Source organism: Molossus molossus, unplaced genomic scaffold, assembly GCF_014108415.1.
Source record: "Molossus molossus isolate mMolMol1 unplaced genomic scaffold, mMolMol1.p scaffold_m16_p_12, whole genome shotgun sequence".
Taxonomy (NCBI): domain Eukaryota; kingdom Metazoa; phylum Chordata; class Mammalia; order Chiroptera; family Molossidae; genus Molossus; species Molossus molossus.
The window spans coordinates 7,141,212-7,155,294 of NW_023425347.1; the positions used below are offsets into that span (position 1 = coordinate 7,141,212).

General features: G+C 45.1%; 1 protein-coding gene across 2 annotated transcripts in view; it reads right to left on the minus strand.

Annotated features, from left to right (window-relative positions):
* Positions 1 to 721: 721 nt before the first annotated feature.
* MYLK4 (myosin light chain kinase family member 4) overlaps positions 722 to 14,083 on the minus strand; it is a 107,721-nt gene continuing 94,359 nt past the window's right edge. For both annotated transcript variants that reach the window (XM_036256397.1, XM_036256396.1), the window contains 6 exons: positions 12,826 to 12,896; positions 11,924 to 12,052; positions 11,068 to 11,220; positions 8,171 to 8,249; positions 4,612 to 4,684; positions 722 to 1,766 (listed from right to left, as the gene is read on the minus strand). In XM_036256397.1, the coding sequence (XP_036112290.1) occupies positions 4,637 to 4,684; positions 8,171 to 8,249; positions 11,068 to 11,220; positions 11,924 to 12,052; positions 12,826 to 12,896 (480 nt within the window). In that variant the 3' untranslated portion in view covers positions 722 to 1,766; positions 4,612 to 4,636. The remainder of the gene's footprint in view (positions 1,767 to 4,611; positions 4,685 to 8,170; positions 8,250 to 11,067; positions 11,221 to 11,923; positions 12,053 to 12,825; positions 12,897 to 14,083) is intronic.

Here is a 14,083-nt window from a genome sequence, read left to right on the forward strand (position 1 = left end):
TCTCTACTTCCTCTTTACCTTACGCATGGAAATAAGGACATTGCTCAGATAGTTGTTCATGGGCAAGCCAAAGGGTTCACTAGGTGGATATGAGAAATAATGGAGAAAAGTCAATGCAGGTTAAAACTGCCCTCGCTAATATGGCCACCAAGTCATTCCATGGCTTTTGTGACAGCAAGAGCCTAGAACAATTTATGGCCAAAAATAAAGACAGTATTCTAGCTGATCTCAGCAGAGTAGTTATTTGGAAATGGCAAATGTGAGGGCAGTGTAAGAAGCTGGATGGTGAGCTCGGTGTTGGGTGTGTAATCAGAGGTAAGTGTGGCTTTGCATTGTCTCTTCTTCATAATGAAACCACGCCATGCTGCATTCTTAAGAGGCCCTTCTGAGTCATCTACAGCAGGGTTCGTTTTCCTTATTAAATATCTGTGTTGAAATGGTACAGGAGCTCAGGAACAAGAACTTCCAACCACAAATCATTCTCGTGTCAAAAAAGTGCACAGAGGTGTTCCCCTCACCATTTTTTTTTTAATCCTCACCCAAGGATATTTTTTCCATTTATCTTCAGATAGAGTGGGAGGGAGGGAGGGAGAGAAACATCGATGTGATAGAGACACAGTGACTGGCTGCCTCCCACACAACCCCAACCAGAGCCAGGGACCGAACCACGTTCAAGGTATGTGCCCTTGATGGATCGAACCCACGACTCTTTGGTCCGTAGGCCGATGGTCTAACTGCTGAGCCAAACCAGCTGGGGCTCACCTTTGATTTCTGAATGCTTTCTTCACAACCACTGAGTCATGTGAGACTCCACATGGTTGAGATCATAAGGCCTTAGAAGTGTTCGCGTTGACTTGAGTACCATTTCTCGCGTCTCCTCAACGCTGCGAGCACAGCACTGTCCTTCCGCAGGGGCACACGCAAGGCCCGTCTTTCCTCATCGACAAGTGCAGAGTGAGGAGAGCTCTCATCACTGTCAACATCGTCCCAGACGTTTTTAAAAACCACTCATAAACCACTCATAAACAGGTACCTCCTGCACCACCTCTCAAAACCAGGGCTGCACGTAGCCGAAGGTTCAATCGGAGGAAAAGGGGCAGCGTGTCATGAAAACGCATGTCACTCATTTGGAACAGAACCAGTGACTTGGGAGAAACTGCTGCAGCTGGAGGGAAATGCAGAATTGTGGAAGGTAGAATGTCTGATGTCTCTCGCCTCAGAATTCAGAGAAAGCTTATGTTCCAGAAAGCAAATTATTTATCATTTGGATTCACCTGATTTCAGAACAAATCGGAATAATAACGTCTGAGAAACTACGTGTTCAAGGATGCACAGACTTGGATGTTTTTCCCGGCGATATGATCATCCCTTTGGAAGGCATCATTTAATGACTCGAAGCAGTTTTCTCCCTCTAAATGCGTCCTCCGGGTTTTAAAACAGTAAACTGAGGACTAGCAGAGATAGCGCACCCCTTGTTCCGTGCCTAAAATCAAGAAATAAAAATAAAAAATAAAAAAGTAAAGATAGCAGGGAAATATCTTCCCAAGTGTGCACTACCATGGGGTGTGGGGAGACAAGGGAGGGGGTGTGGGGTGTGCCTGTGTCCCTGGGACCAAAGCACTGGGCGTCACCCTGGGGCGGGGAGCTCTGAATTCGAGTGCGGTGGCCCCCACATCCCCAAGGTCACCAGTCATTGTAGGGGTCAAGGCTTCAGAACTGCTGATTTTTCCAAAAATCTCAAAGCAACAGCAACCCCAGCAGTTTTCCTGCAAAGCAAACAAAATATGACTCTTGTTAATTCAACAGGGCTTTTAAAATTGTAATTAGTTGGTTGTGCCCTTAGGAAAACCACACACGATTTTTTACAATGTATGTGTGTATGTGAGAGAAAAAAAGAAACCCCTTGAAGGATTCCAAATGCTTACCAGAGTGAGGTTGGGTTTTTTTTTTTTTTCTTTTTCAGTTTATGCAAGATATTTTAGTGCTACTTGCCATATCGAAGGACAAGGCCTCTTTGTTCCCGGGAAGCGCAGCCAGCTCCCGGAGCTGCGGGGCCCGTCCGCTGTCGGCTTGAGCCGGCATCAAAGTGAGCTGCGGGCCCGCTGCTCCAGGCCCACACCGGCCCGGCCCACACACTTGCTGCCCGACATCGTTCCTACGGATCCGAGGAGGTGTCCCGAGTCTGATCTCACAGGCTAGCAAAAGATGCAGTGGGAACGGGGTGACACGCCACCGTTTCAGAGGTTCTTAGAGTGTTCCCTCAATGCATCAAAAAACCTCTAACAAATTGCAGGAGATTTATATGCCACAATTTACATTGTGGATTATGCCCTATTCACTGGGCCTGGAAGTCATACTTTCTCCACAGAAATAATCTTCAACCACCAGATTTCTAAAATCAATATTATCTCAAAGTTGGTTTTACTCATAATATATCTTGCCAAAAACCCCATCTTAGCCTGGCAGGAAATATTGTGAAGAATGATCTAGTTTTTAAAAATAAGAAGCTGCTCCCAGAGTTAATATCTTAAGCTTACATTTTAAAAGCATGCAGTTTGAAAAAAAAAAAAAAAGGTAAGAAAATAAAGGAGGAAGAATCTACATTGTGGGGACGTGCGGTGGACAAAGGCAAATTTCTGCGGCCAGACGGAGCCGAGGCCCAGGAGGGGAAGGCGGCCAGCCGAGCGACTGTCCGGAGGCAGACATGACCGAATTCAGACAGAGGCCTCGTCAAGCTTTTCCAACAAAGGTGGTCCTACCCAAGTGCGCCGGTGTGACCGGCTCAATGCTTGAGTCTCTGTCCTCTGTGTACCTGGCCGTCGCTGCCTGGACTGCCACGGCACTGGACTCAAAGTGTCGACCTGGTGTAGAGGACTTTGCCACCGCCCACCAGTCACGTCCTCCCACCTTCCCCAGCCAGACCCTGGTGACAGGCTTGCCTTGCAATGCAGTCTCCTGCCACCCAATGAATTCATTCCCACCAGGCCCCATAAGTGACTGCAGTGTTTATGGTGGGAAGGTGGTTTGTGCCAAGCCCTCGGGGTTTGTGGTAGCTGGGGACAAAACGACTTCTGGGGAAGGGGGGGGGACAGGAACAGCACAGGCCCGCTGCCTGCAGACTCCAGCCAAGCCGAGGGCCCCTCGGTGAACTGCAGCCCGGGCCTGGGAGCACAGCGAGGCTCTCTTTCTGCACATTTGACAATACACAAACCACCTCCTACTCTTCCAACACTTCAGCGTCTTTGCTGAAGCTCATGCCTTCCTGCTGACTTTTCACAGATTTCTAGACAGCTGATCGACTCATAAGTAAGTGACCCTTAAACCAAAGGCCAAGTGCGTTTCTAACACTGGTTTGCAACTTTTGTTGTGACATTGATTTATTTCTACCCAATCTTATTCTATAAAAGATTCAAGGCAGCTTACAGAAATATATATAGTCAAATAGATAAACAACAACCTCAAGACCAGAAAAAATACAAATTAGCATAAAAGATTAAGAGCTAACAGGTCCCTTCGGACAGGAGCGGTTGCTGAGGGCTCAGGAGGAGCTGGGCAGACCCTGGGCTGCTTGGGAGCTTGTGAGGAGGCTGGGTCCCAAAGCCGCGGAGACACTTCCCAGGCCGGCCTCGGCCACCGAGGCCACCGAGTTCCCAACCCCAGGCCGAGCCGGCGCCGGAGCCGGAGCCCAGCCCAGCTGCCAAGCACTTGTGTCCTGCACTCTCCCGTGATCTGTTCATTGTTGAAAATCCCAAGGATGACAACATTTGATTCCAGAATAAAAGAGTAAGACCAGAGGCCAGAAACAGTGCAGGTTCACAAACTGTAAGTCCTGTATTGTTAAAACTGAGTTACAAAAAGGCCACAGACTTACTGCCCAAGATTAGGGAGCTGACTTGCTGGAGAGTGAATGGCCCCCCAACAAGGACATAACTGTTGGGATTTCTGAAGCTCCTCATAATAAGTACACTTTCTCAGGCTTCTAGAACCTTTAGGGCATACATTGGGCTGGCTTGCTGATATAATAGAAGATATTCATGTGTAAAGCTATCTCTTAAGAATTCCAAGAGCCTCCTAAGCAGGGGAGAGTCCATGGGGTCCAAGTTTGGGTGAAGACCAGGAGGCAGCTCCGAAGAGAAAAGTGTGGGTTCTAGATTCAGAGACCCTGCGAGGATTGCACTCCCCTGACGAGCAGTACAGCTTTGGGTGAGTTATTTCATCTTCCAGGCTCTGGGCTGGGTTCCCTGTCTGCGCAGAGAAGTGCTGCACCCTCTGCCCTCACGCGGAGCTGGGCACGGCCAGGGACGGCTTCTGTTCAGCTACTGGCACCCGCTGAGCACCTACTATGTGCCAGGCCCTGGTCTCAGAGCTTTGCTTGGATTATCTCACTGAAGCCACTCAAAAGCTTAGGCAGTAAGACCCTCCCCAACCAACGGATCAGAAGCTGAGGTTTCTCAGCTAGGAAACGGCAGAACCAGGATGCAAATCCTGCCGTCTGATTTTGGCCTCCACTCCGCCTCAGCCACAGCACTGCCCTGCTCCCCACACAGTGCCATAAACATCCGATGTCTCTTAGGCCACAAACACCTCTGCAGGAGAAGACCTGAGACCGACCTTTCAGATGGGCACCTTCTGTAGACTATTGGGTCACAAGGTCCTGAGCGTCGGAGCAGCGATTCTTCTTCTCCTGGGAAAGCCAGAAGACATTTGAGGAAGGATTAGAACTTTTGTCATCAGTTCCTGACTTATGAAAACACTTGGGTCAATAACTTGCTACTGAGTAGAAAATTCTCTTCAAGACAAGTTCTTGAAGCCTCATTACTAGATCTAGAGTCCAGCTCAGACATGACCCCACCCTCCCCCGGGCACCTGCCATCACCACCCTTCCCCTCAGGGCCAAGGACAAAGAGCTTAGTACCTAATGACACCTGAATTTACACGTGTAAGTTTTGTCAAAACTTCCTTCAACACATTCATAAGACAGAGCACAGGAGTCCAGACAAACCAGGGCTGCAGTGACTACAGAGACCAGGTGGACACAGAGGCGGCTTCTGCCGAAGGGTTTCAACCCGGCAGACAAGAGGCTCAGGAAGACAGGAACACCTCCAGGCCAGGGGTTGAGAAGAGTCGTTTTGAAGAAGGTGGCATTTAAAAGAGTCAGGACGCCGTGGCGCAGGCCTGGACTGCGGGTGTGTCTGCTGCGGACAACGGGGGCGCTCGGAGATTGTTTGATCGGAGTAACGTGATCAGAGTTGTAACTATAGCAATTATGACTGGTGAATTCGAGAAGAGAGCCAGTGGGGGTTGGATGCCAGCTCACGGGTGATTGTAGTTCAGTAAAAGGGAAGGAGGGCATGAGCTAAGGGAAGAGTGAAGGGAATGGAAAGGAAGGTAGAAGGCTTATGAGCTCTGGGAGAAGAGACCAGGTCACATTTGTTCGGTTTTCCTTCCCTCGGCCCCAGAGCGTTGCCTGTCTGCGGTAGGAGCCTGGAGCTGAACGGGCGTGAGGTTTGGGGGTGCTGTGCTCCACGCCCGCATCGAGCTGTCCGATGGAGGGCGGGTTGTGTGTGGATGGCTGAGGTCACAAGAAAAGCTGAGGGCCACAGTGTGGCATCTTGAGCTTAATACAGAAGGCAAAAAAAAAAATCTTTTTAAATGTAGTGACTGAGTAGAGGCCTGCTAAGTGGTTGAGAAGTAGTAAGTGCTTTTAAGGATGAAACCATTCAAAGAGAAAAATAACAGTTGATACATGGCTTTTAAAATAGAATTAAGATTTAAATAGTAGATAGTTTTCGATAAGAGTTAAATTTCACAATAAGGTTAAATTCTTATTTTATAGAACATATCAGAACTAAGATTTTTTTCAAAAATGAATCTTCTGGGAAATTTAGTCCTAATATTTATTTTACTAAAAAATAAAATCCATTAAGCTTGAAAGTCCATGTATTGGCTTGATAACGTGCGGTACATCGATCATTCTGGAAACTCCGTCAGGCCCTCTCCAGCCCGTAGCCCGTCAGCCAGTGGGAGAGCCGAGCAGGGGAGCGCGCCCCAGACCCCGGAGCCTGCCGCCTGCACTGGGGTTCTGGCGCGGCCCTTGCCTCCTGGGACCCCGTGCCGGTGTGTAAGCCCCCCTCAGACTCCTCATCTACGCTGAGGATATCACAGCGCTTGTTCCAGGGTGTGTGTGAGGACTCACTGAGTTCATGTCTGTACAGCAGTCAGAGCACTGCGCAGCGCACGGTTATAACTAACTAACTAACTAGGTTTACACACTGGACATTTTTTTTAATCCTCACCATTCTTGAAATATTTATTCACCTTAGGTACTAGTTAAGTAGAATAACCAAAAGGTGATTTTTGTTGTTGTTGCTACATGGTTTTAAAAGTATTTTTAAACACTTTCTAAACTGTATAATGTCATTAATTATCTGCTGTGGTTTCCATATTGTCCTACCACGTCAAAGTGTATTTAGACACCAATAAGCTTGGATAAAAATACATTGGTGGAAAATTGGCCCAAAATAGGTTGGTAACCCTAATAAGCAGTTTATGTAGTCTGGGTAAGGTACTGACTAGGTAATAGGTCTATTTTTACTTGACATCAGTACCAATTATCAAGGAAAGATATATTCAGACACAAATAAAATTTAGTACTGATGCTGAATTTAGGAGCAAAGTTAATTTCAATAAAAACTGAACGTGGAAAAAATGAGTACCTGAAACGTAGTCATTGCAAGGTTTGCTGGTCATGGAAAAGCTCCTTTCTCCACCCCAGGGAGTGGGCAGGGCCGCAGCGGCGATGGCGGAAATGGAAGTGCAGCGGACGCTCGCTGTGCCCGTCTGATGGAGGCACCCTAACTGCTGCCCCCGTCAGCCTGTCCTGGGTGGGCCTGAGATCGCTGATCGCCTCTGAATGTTTAGTGAGTTCACTTACATGTTACACATCTGCTCTGTGCCGTCTGCGTGACTCACAGTGGTCTGGAGGGGACAGTCAGCAGGAGGCTATCGCGCTCGTTCAGGTGAGGGTGGCCTGGACCCAGGCGCCATGGGGATGGAGAGCACAGATTCCAGGAGTAATTAGGGAAAATAATGTGCAGAACTTGGAGATAAACATTAGATGAGAAGAATAAAAGAGAAGGAGGAAATAAAGATGTCTCGGGTCTGGTCTAGGCCATTGAGTAGGGTTGTTTCAGGAGGACAGTTGAGGGTGAGGTGAGGTGGAGGGAGATGAGTTTCGTTTAGGAGAAGACCCAAGTGGAAATGTCTAGTGCACAGGGTATATGTACTTGATGTTTAGGGAAGAAATCTGTACTGAAGAGACAGATGGGGCGATCAGAATATAAATTGTAATTAAGGCAATAAGATTAGATAGGGAACTTATTATAAGAAGTTATTGCAAAATGTGGACTCAATTATTCTCAACTAATACTTCAGTCACCTTCATAAAATCTCTGCTAAGAGAATAGTTTGCATATCCTTACATTAATATCTGCACCAAGACAAGTATTATCATTTTTGGTGCCCAGAGCAGACTAAACCAGGTAAGCAGAGAAGTTAAAATTCAGAGTTCCATTTTAAGGAGTCACAACATACATTAGTATATAGTCTCCCAAACGTGATATGTTTCTGTAATCTAGGCTGTATGTGTGCTTGTGTGTTTAAGTATGTGTGCATAGTATAGTTTATAATATATATAATAGATTTAATAATAAATATAGCACAATTCACATTTATTTTAAAAACACGAAGTGCTCAATAAAAGCATTTTAAGCAATTTAGCACTAGCACAAGATTTCAAGGCTTTGAGAAAAGAAATGAGAAAGAACCTCTCATGACTAAAACGCCTCCAACATCGGATCATCAAAAGGTGGAGGCCTGCCCTGGGTGGTTTGGCTCAGCAGTTAGAGTGTCGGCCCGCGGACCAGAGAGTCCCAGGTTCAGTTCCTGCTAAGGGCAGCTACCTCAGTTGCAGTTTGTCCCCGGCCCTGGTTGGGGTCGTGTGGGTGGCAACCAGTCGATGTGTCTCTCTCACATCGATGTTTCTCTCTCTCTCTTCCTCCTTCTCTCCCTCCCAATCTGTCTGAAGATAAATGCAAAAATGTCCTCAGGTGAGGATTTTAAAAAAAGGCAGAGGCCAACAAGAAGAGGAAAAACAAAGAAGCTTGGTCACCTGTGTTCTGAGCCTGGCGTGGAGCTTGGGGTCTGACAACCAAGGGTGCTTCAGAGCTCCGCTTGCACTTATTCGCCAGCTGAGGGGAAACGCAGAGGTAATCAGTGGGAGCACACCTAGGGAGGCCTGCAGCTGCGACACCTGGCTTCTGGCCACTGGCTTCGGGGCCCAGATGCCGGGCGTCAAGTTCCCAGTCCGTTCCGACTGCCCTGTAATTGTCAGTGTCGAGTAGGTTACCCTCTCAGTCCACCAGGGTAACAACACGGGTAAGACGAAGCAAGGCAAAAATTCAAAACTCTTGCTAATAACTGAACATCTACTTTCAAATGTAAGTAGCCACTCTTGATGTGATGTCTAAGCTTCATAAACGGAACTATCAGTCAGTTGAAGAACAAATGTATGCTTGTTGTAAGAACAAAATGCTACAATGATTCTTGATGATTGCAAAATAAATTGATGTATTAAAATTGTTGAATAATAATATTATTAATTTCTTAATTAAGAAGTTTTGAAGAATTAAATAGAGAAATAGGTGGAAAGTTAATATAAGTATTGAGAGATAGTATTTTATCTTCTACGATAGTGCTGTGTGACAATGGCCTTAGTTTCATCAAGATTGACTTGACTGCTCAGCCTGTTGTCATTCTGCCCAAATGTGTACCATGGCTCCTCAGGTGTGAATGAAACCTGCAGGGCGTGGGGGCTGAAGGGCAACAGGCCCGGCCCGGAATCTGCCCCGAGGAGCCCTGTGACTGCTTCAGCAGTAACATGATGGTCACGATAGCCATGCAAGTCAGGATCTCCAGAGATTCAATCTGATGACACAGAAGCATGGACAACAGCTCCTTGAATAACTTCATTTTGTTCAATGTCATTTCCTTATAACAGTAATGAGAAAAAAATAGATTTTGGCCTGGGCCACTGTCTGTGGGGTGTGCACTCTGTCCCCACGACAGTGAGGGTTTTCTTGGGACAGTCCGGTTTCCTCCCACATGCAGAGATGTGCACGTGGGTGCACCGTGTGTCTACATTGTCCCGTCTGCGCGAGTGCAGGTATGTGTGAGGTGTCCTGACATGGAAGGTGTCCTGTCAGGGTGGGTTCCGCCTGAGCCTTGAGCTGCCAGGTGGGCTCTGGCCACTGTTGACCCTGAACTGGAACAAGTGGGATGGAAAATCATTACCTTGTTTTTCATCTTGCTTAAAGTATGTAGAGCTCATCTTTATTTTCTTGGTGTTTTGGGTCATTATTTAGAATTTTGTTGATGCTTTTGTGACCAGAAATATGCCATAGGAATTTAACTCTTGTTGATATCAATTACCCCATGCTTTCATTATATGTTGTTTCACTTAAATTCAAGTTTCCAAGCATCTATGAATGGCATTAAGTGAGGACTTACTGTATCTCAAAATAGGTTCTTAGTAGATGTGTATTTCTCATCTACCAAAGATTCAACTGAGTTGACATTTTTCCTCTGTTCACTGCTTGGCATTCAGTATTATAAATAATAATAGGAACCTCAGCTTTTTATTAATGTGGCTTCCCATTAAAGATAAAACCAATGTCTGTTCATTACCCCTCCTCTCGGACTGAGGCCCCAGCCTGGTAAGTCCTACTCACCATTTAGGGCTCAGTTCTGCCCCTTGTCAATATATTTTATCTTTGCATTACTCACACTGTATTATATCTTTTTTTTAAATACCTATCTCTGCTACTAGATATAAAGGCAGGAACTGGGCTTTATACATCTGTCCTCAATGCCCAAGACATATTCCCTGGCAGATTGTAGGTAATTAATGAATTGCTTGAGGAAAAGCACTTCCTGTGTGTCAGACACTGCCCCAGACCCTCCCCAGGTCGTCACCAGCCCCTCCACCGCACCCTCCTGTGTATTGCTCCACAGTCATGCTTCTTATAACGTAAAAGCCAAAAAGATAATAAGACAATAAAGCAGGTATTGTTGGCCCTGAGAATTTTCAAAACTACCTACTGTAATATGTGTTAGACAGACTGTTTTAAACCATTTAAAACAGTGTGTTTGATGTATGCTCAACCCATGGGCATAGACAACAATGCTGGGGGGGGGGGAGCAAGATTGGGAGGAGGGTGTCAATGAGGGGAAAAGGAGAAACCTCTGCAACAAAAATAAACTTATAAAATAAATTAATAATAAAAATAAAGAAATAAAACAGGTGTTTGCCAGGGTAATGGCAATGGCCTTCTTCTACCCGTAATTCTAAACGGCAAGCCCTCCTCATCCACTGAGCTTGAAATGAGCGTTGGCCCAGCAAGCAGAAAACAGAAGGCCGTGGAATGTATAACAGTGCGTGGCCTTGGCAGGAGGTAGGCTTGTGTTTGACTATAGGTTCTACCACCTACTAGCTGTATGATCTTGGGTAAACTCCTGAGAGCCTTATCCATAAAATAGTAATGATAATTTCCACCTCGTGGAATTGAGTAGGAGTTGAACAGATGATGTCTATATGCATCTGACACAGCCTGGCCCATTGTAAGATCTCACATGAAATGATAGTTGAGTGGTCAGCTACCCAGAGCTGTATACATGCTTCGTAAATGTGAAAGACATCATGGAAATAACTTATTCCAAATCCTTCATTTTGAGGATGAGTCCACTGAGGCCCAGCAACAACCCTTAACTGCTAGAGCCTTATTGCAAAAGGCAAAGGAGAAAGTATTTGCAGCTCCGTCTGAGCTTCGCGGCCACAGCAGTCCTACATATCAGTCAAATGGGCCAAGAGCATCACATCTTGCTACTTACAACCTGGCACAGGCATCAGAGGTCTCACTAAGGGAATTCAGTAGTTATCTGTCATGAGTTCTAATAACCCTGGTGGTATTAACCCAATTTCTTCCAGAGCCCAGAATGAACTTAGGTTACCTCTTCTCCTTAATCAGAAGCTTGGAGATGAACTCCTTGGCCTCTTCCGAGACGTTTTGAAATTCTTCTTCCTCTAAGTCCCACCTGCAGGCCAGGATGTTGTTCAGGGTCTCAGCATCGCTATCACCCAGGAAGGGGGACAAACCACTAAGTCTACAAGACACAGGGTCTAGAGTGAGTACGTTTTACACAGCTTCAAAGTCTTTACAGATAAGCTGCTTTGTGTGAGTCTACCATTTAAAACTGAAAGAAAGCAAATAACCTAATATTTAAACATAATTTTATTTTATATATATATACACACACTCACACACACATATATATGTGTGAGTATGTGTATATATATACATATACATATATATTTATTTATTTATTTATTTTACCTCCCCCACCCCCAGTCCCATTAAAGACGTGCAGCGACCCAAAGGCCCATCTCATCGACCAGCACCCCAACATCTCACAGACCAGCATGTACAGCTGAGAAAGTCTGTCAGACATGCAATGGCGAACCCCGGGGGTGTCGGGAGTGTCGCCTCTAAGGAGTAAGGCTGGCATTAGTCATTCAGGAGATCAGGACACAGGGTATTTTTAAAATTATTTTTAAGGCATTGGGTGGTGTCACAGGAGTGGAAGTGACCGGTCCAGAAAACATGCAGTTACTTTTTCAGGTGAGACCCAGGGCCAGAATTTACTCCTTCCACCCACAGGATTCAGCAGAGCCTGGGAAGTAACTGAATACCCTACGGTGTTATTTATTTTTAAAAGACCTAAATTAGAACTTTTATTCAAAATAGTAAAACCTCACAGAATACGCATGACCACTGAGAATACGTGTCAGGGAGACGAGATCGCTTACAGCATGTAGGCAATGACCCCCACACTCCACATGTCAGTGGGAAAGGAAACGAAATCATAGTTCACGACTTCAGGGGCAAGAAATTCTGGGGTCCCAAAGTTCACTTTCAGCTTCTCTCTGGGTCTGTATCTGGAATGTAGAAGACAAGAAGAAGGAGGATGGAGAGTGTCCATCAGAAATCATGGCAACCGAAAAAACGCAGTCTATAAAATAAAATAACTTCAGCCATACAGCAAATTGAGAAGAAATAGACTTTAAAGGAAATCACATAGTGTCAAAACTTGTGAAGAAGTTCTAAGAGTTTTAAATCCTAATTCATATAGTAAAACCGTAATGATCTGAAACAATTAGAAAAGCCACTCAGAATAATTAGAACATTCGAATTATAGAATATGACCAAATAAAAACGTATATGATCCTTGACATATAGATGTATTCAGTAAGCCATTATTAATGAACAAATTAGATGTAATAATCTACATCTATTCTATATTCATCATTAATGTGTTGACGTCTATGTAAATTCTTCGTTTCCTTAAGAAACTTTAATGTGCCAGACACTTTGCAATCTTGTTCACACTGTTAATTTTTTTAAGGAAATCTCTTTACAGATGGGACAAATATAAAAGACTAAGAGAAACTCTGACAAATTCTAAATTAATGTTTTCAAATTTAATAACATCACTGTATTGGGTTTAATTGTTTATCTTTTTCTCTCATGCACAGTAGAAACTTCGAAACATTCAAATCCCAAAGTCAGCAAGGTAAAGCCGAAACACAATTCTGGTTAAAGTAAATCAAAACGAGGGTATGAAACCAAGGGTCAGATTTATCTTTGCAGAGAAAGAGCACGCATCATGCTCCCCGACTCCATTCACACACCTATGTTCCAATAGACATACCTTCTGGCCAATCCAAAATCAATAATTTTTATTTGCTTAGTATCCCGATTCACACACAGGATATTCTCAGGCTGCCAGGAGAAAGAGACACATTAGCAATGAAAACAACCATCATTCACTCAAATTGTCCTTGAACCACAACTAAAAATACAACGATGCTCAGGAAAAACATAGCAAGCCTTTCACTCTGGGGCTGGCTTGTCTGTGTGGGTATTTTCTCCTTTAATTATGTGGTAGACGAGGTTTTGGGTACCATGCCAAACTTGCATTACCCTGCCTGTCCCTCCCCCTGGTTCTGCAGTTTACCATGATGTGTGAGTTCAGGCAAGAGGCCTCTGTGAGGGGAAAAGGAGGAGGCTGCTTCGGTGCTTCCTCAGTGCACTGGTGGGGGCTGTCTCAGGCTTGACATCTGCCCCCCTAAAATTATGAAGTATGAATTTCCCCTTCTTGGAGGAACATTTTACCCAAAGATTTATGAGTTCTAAGAGAAATGGCCTGATTCATTTAAACAGCCACACCGGGTATGCAAGAGGATGTGCATACCCCTGACCTCCAGATTTTCCTTTGTGCTTAGTCTACAGGAACATCGTATGTCAAAGGAAGGCTTTGCCCCATGTTCATTCCTCATTCTCTGCAGTTCCAAAGTTTCGCTGAGTTTGGTCTCGATGCCTAAAACCCTTGACTAAGTGTTCCCTTGGAGTTTGACTCTGGTAAGACTTTGCCCTGCTAATCTGACCGTCTTGGGGTGAAGAGGGACACACATAGATGTAGCACCGTAACTGAGTGTTTATAGAATGTCTCACACATGCACCTATCTTTGTTAGGACAGAAAACTGAGGTCAGGGACATATGAGCTTTGGTTATCCATAAAAGAGGAAGTTTTCAACAATTTGCCTGGGATTTTCAAGCTCTAATCCATCCTGACTCTTCCCTGATTGCTGGGGTGTGGGGGGACACGAGCTGAGTCACCAAGTCCTCATGTCCCATGTCCCATCCTTTAGGTGGGATCCTGGATGCCCTCCCCCCGTCTGTCTGGGTGCAGAGGAGATTCTAACGAGATCAGGACCTCAAAAAACACCTTATGAAATAACATAGTCCATTTGGTTAGGTATAATGTCTTTGGAAGCTCTTTGCTAAAATATCTCTAAAACAGATGTCTATGAGTAAAAACTATTTATAGAGAAGTGGGTGCTATATAAGAACATTTGGTTTTATGCTTGAATAACTGATCAATCATGTATAAAGCTGTTCAGTTGTC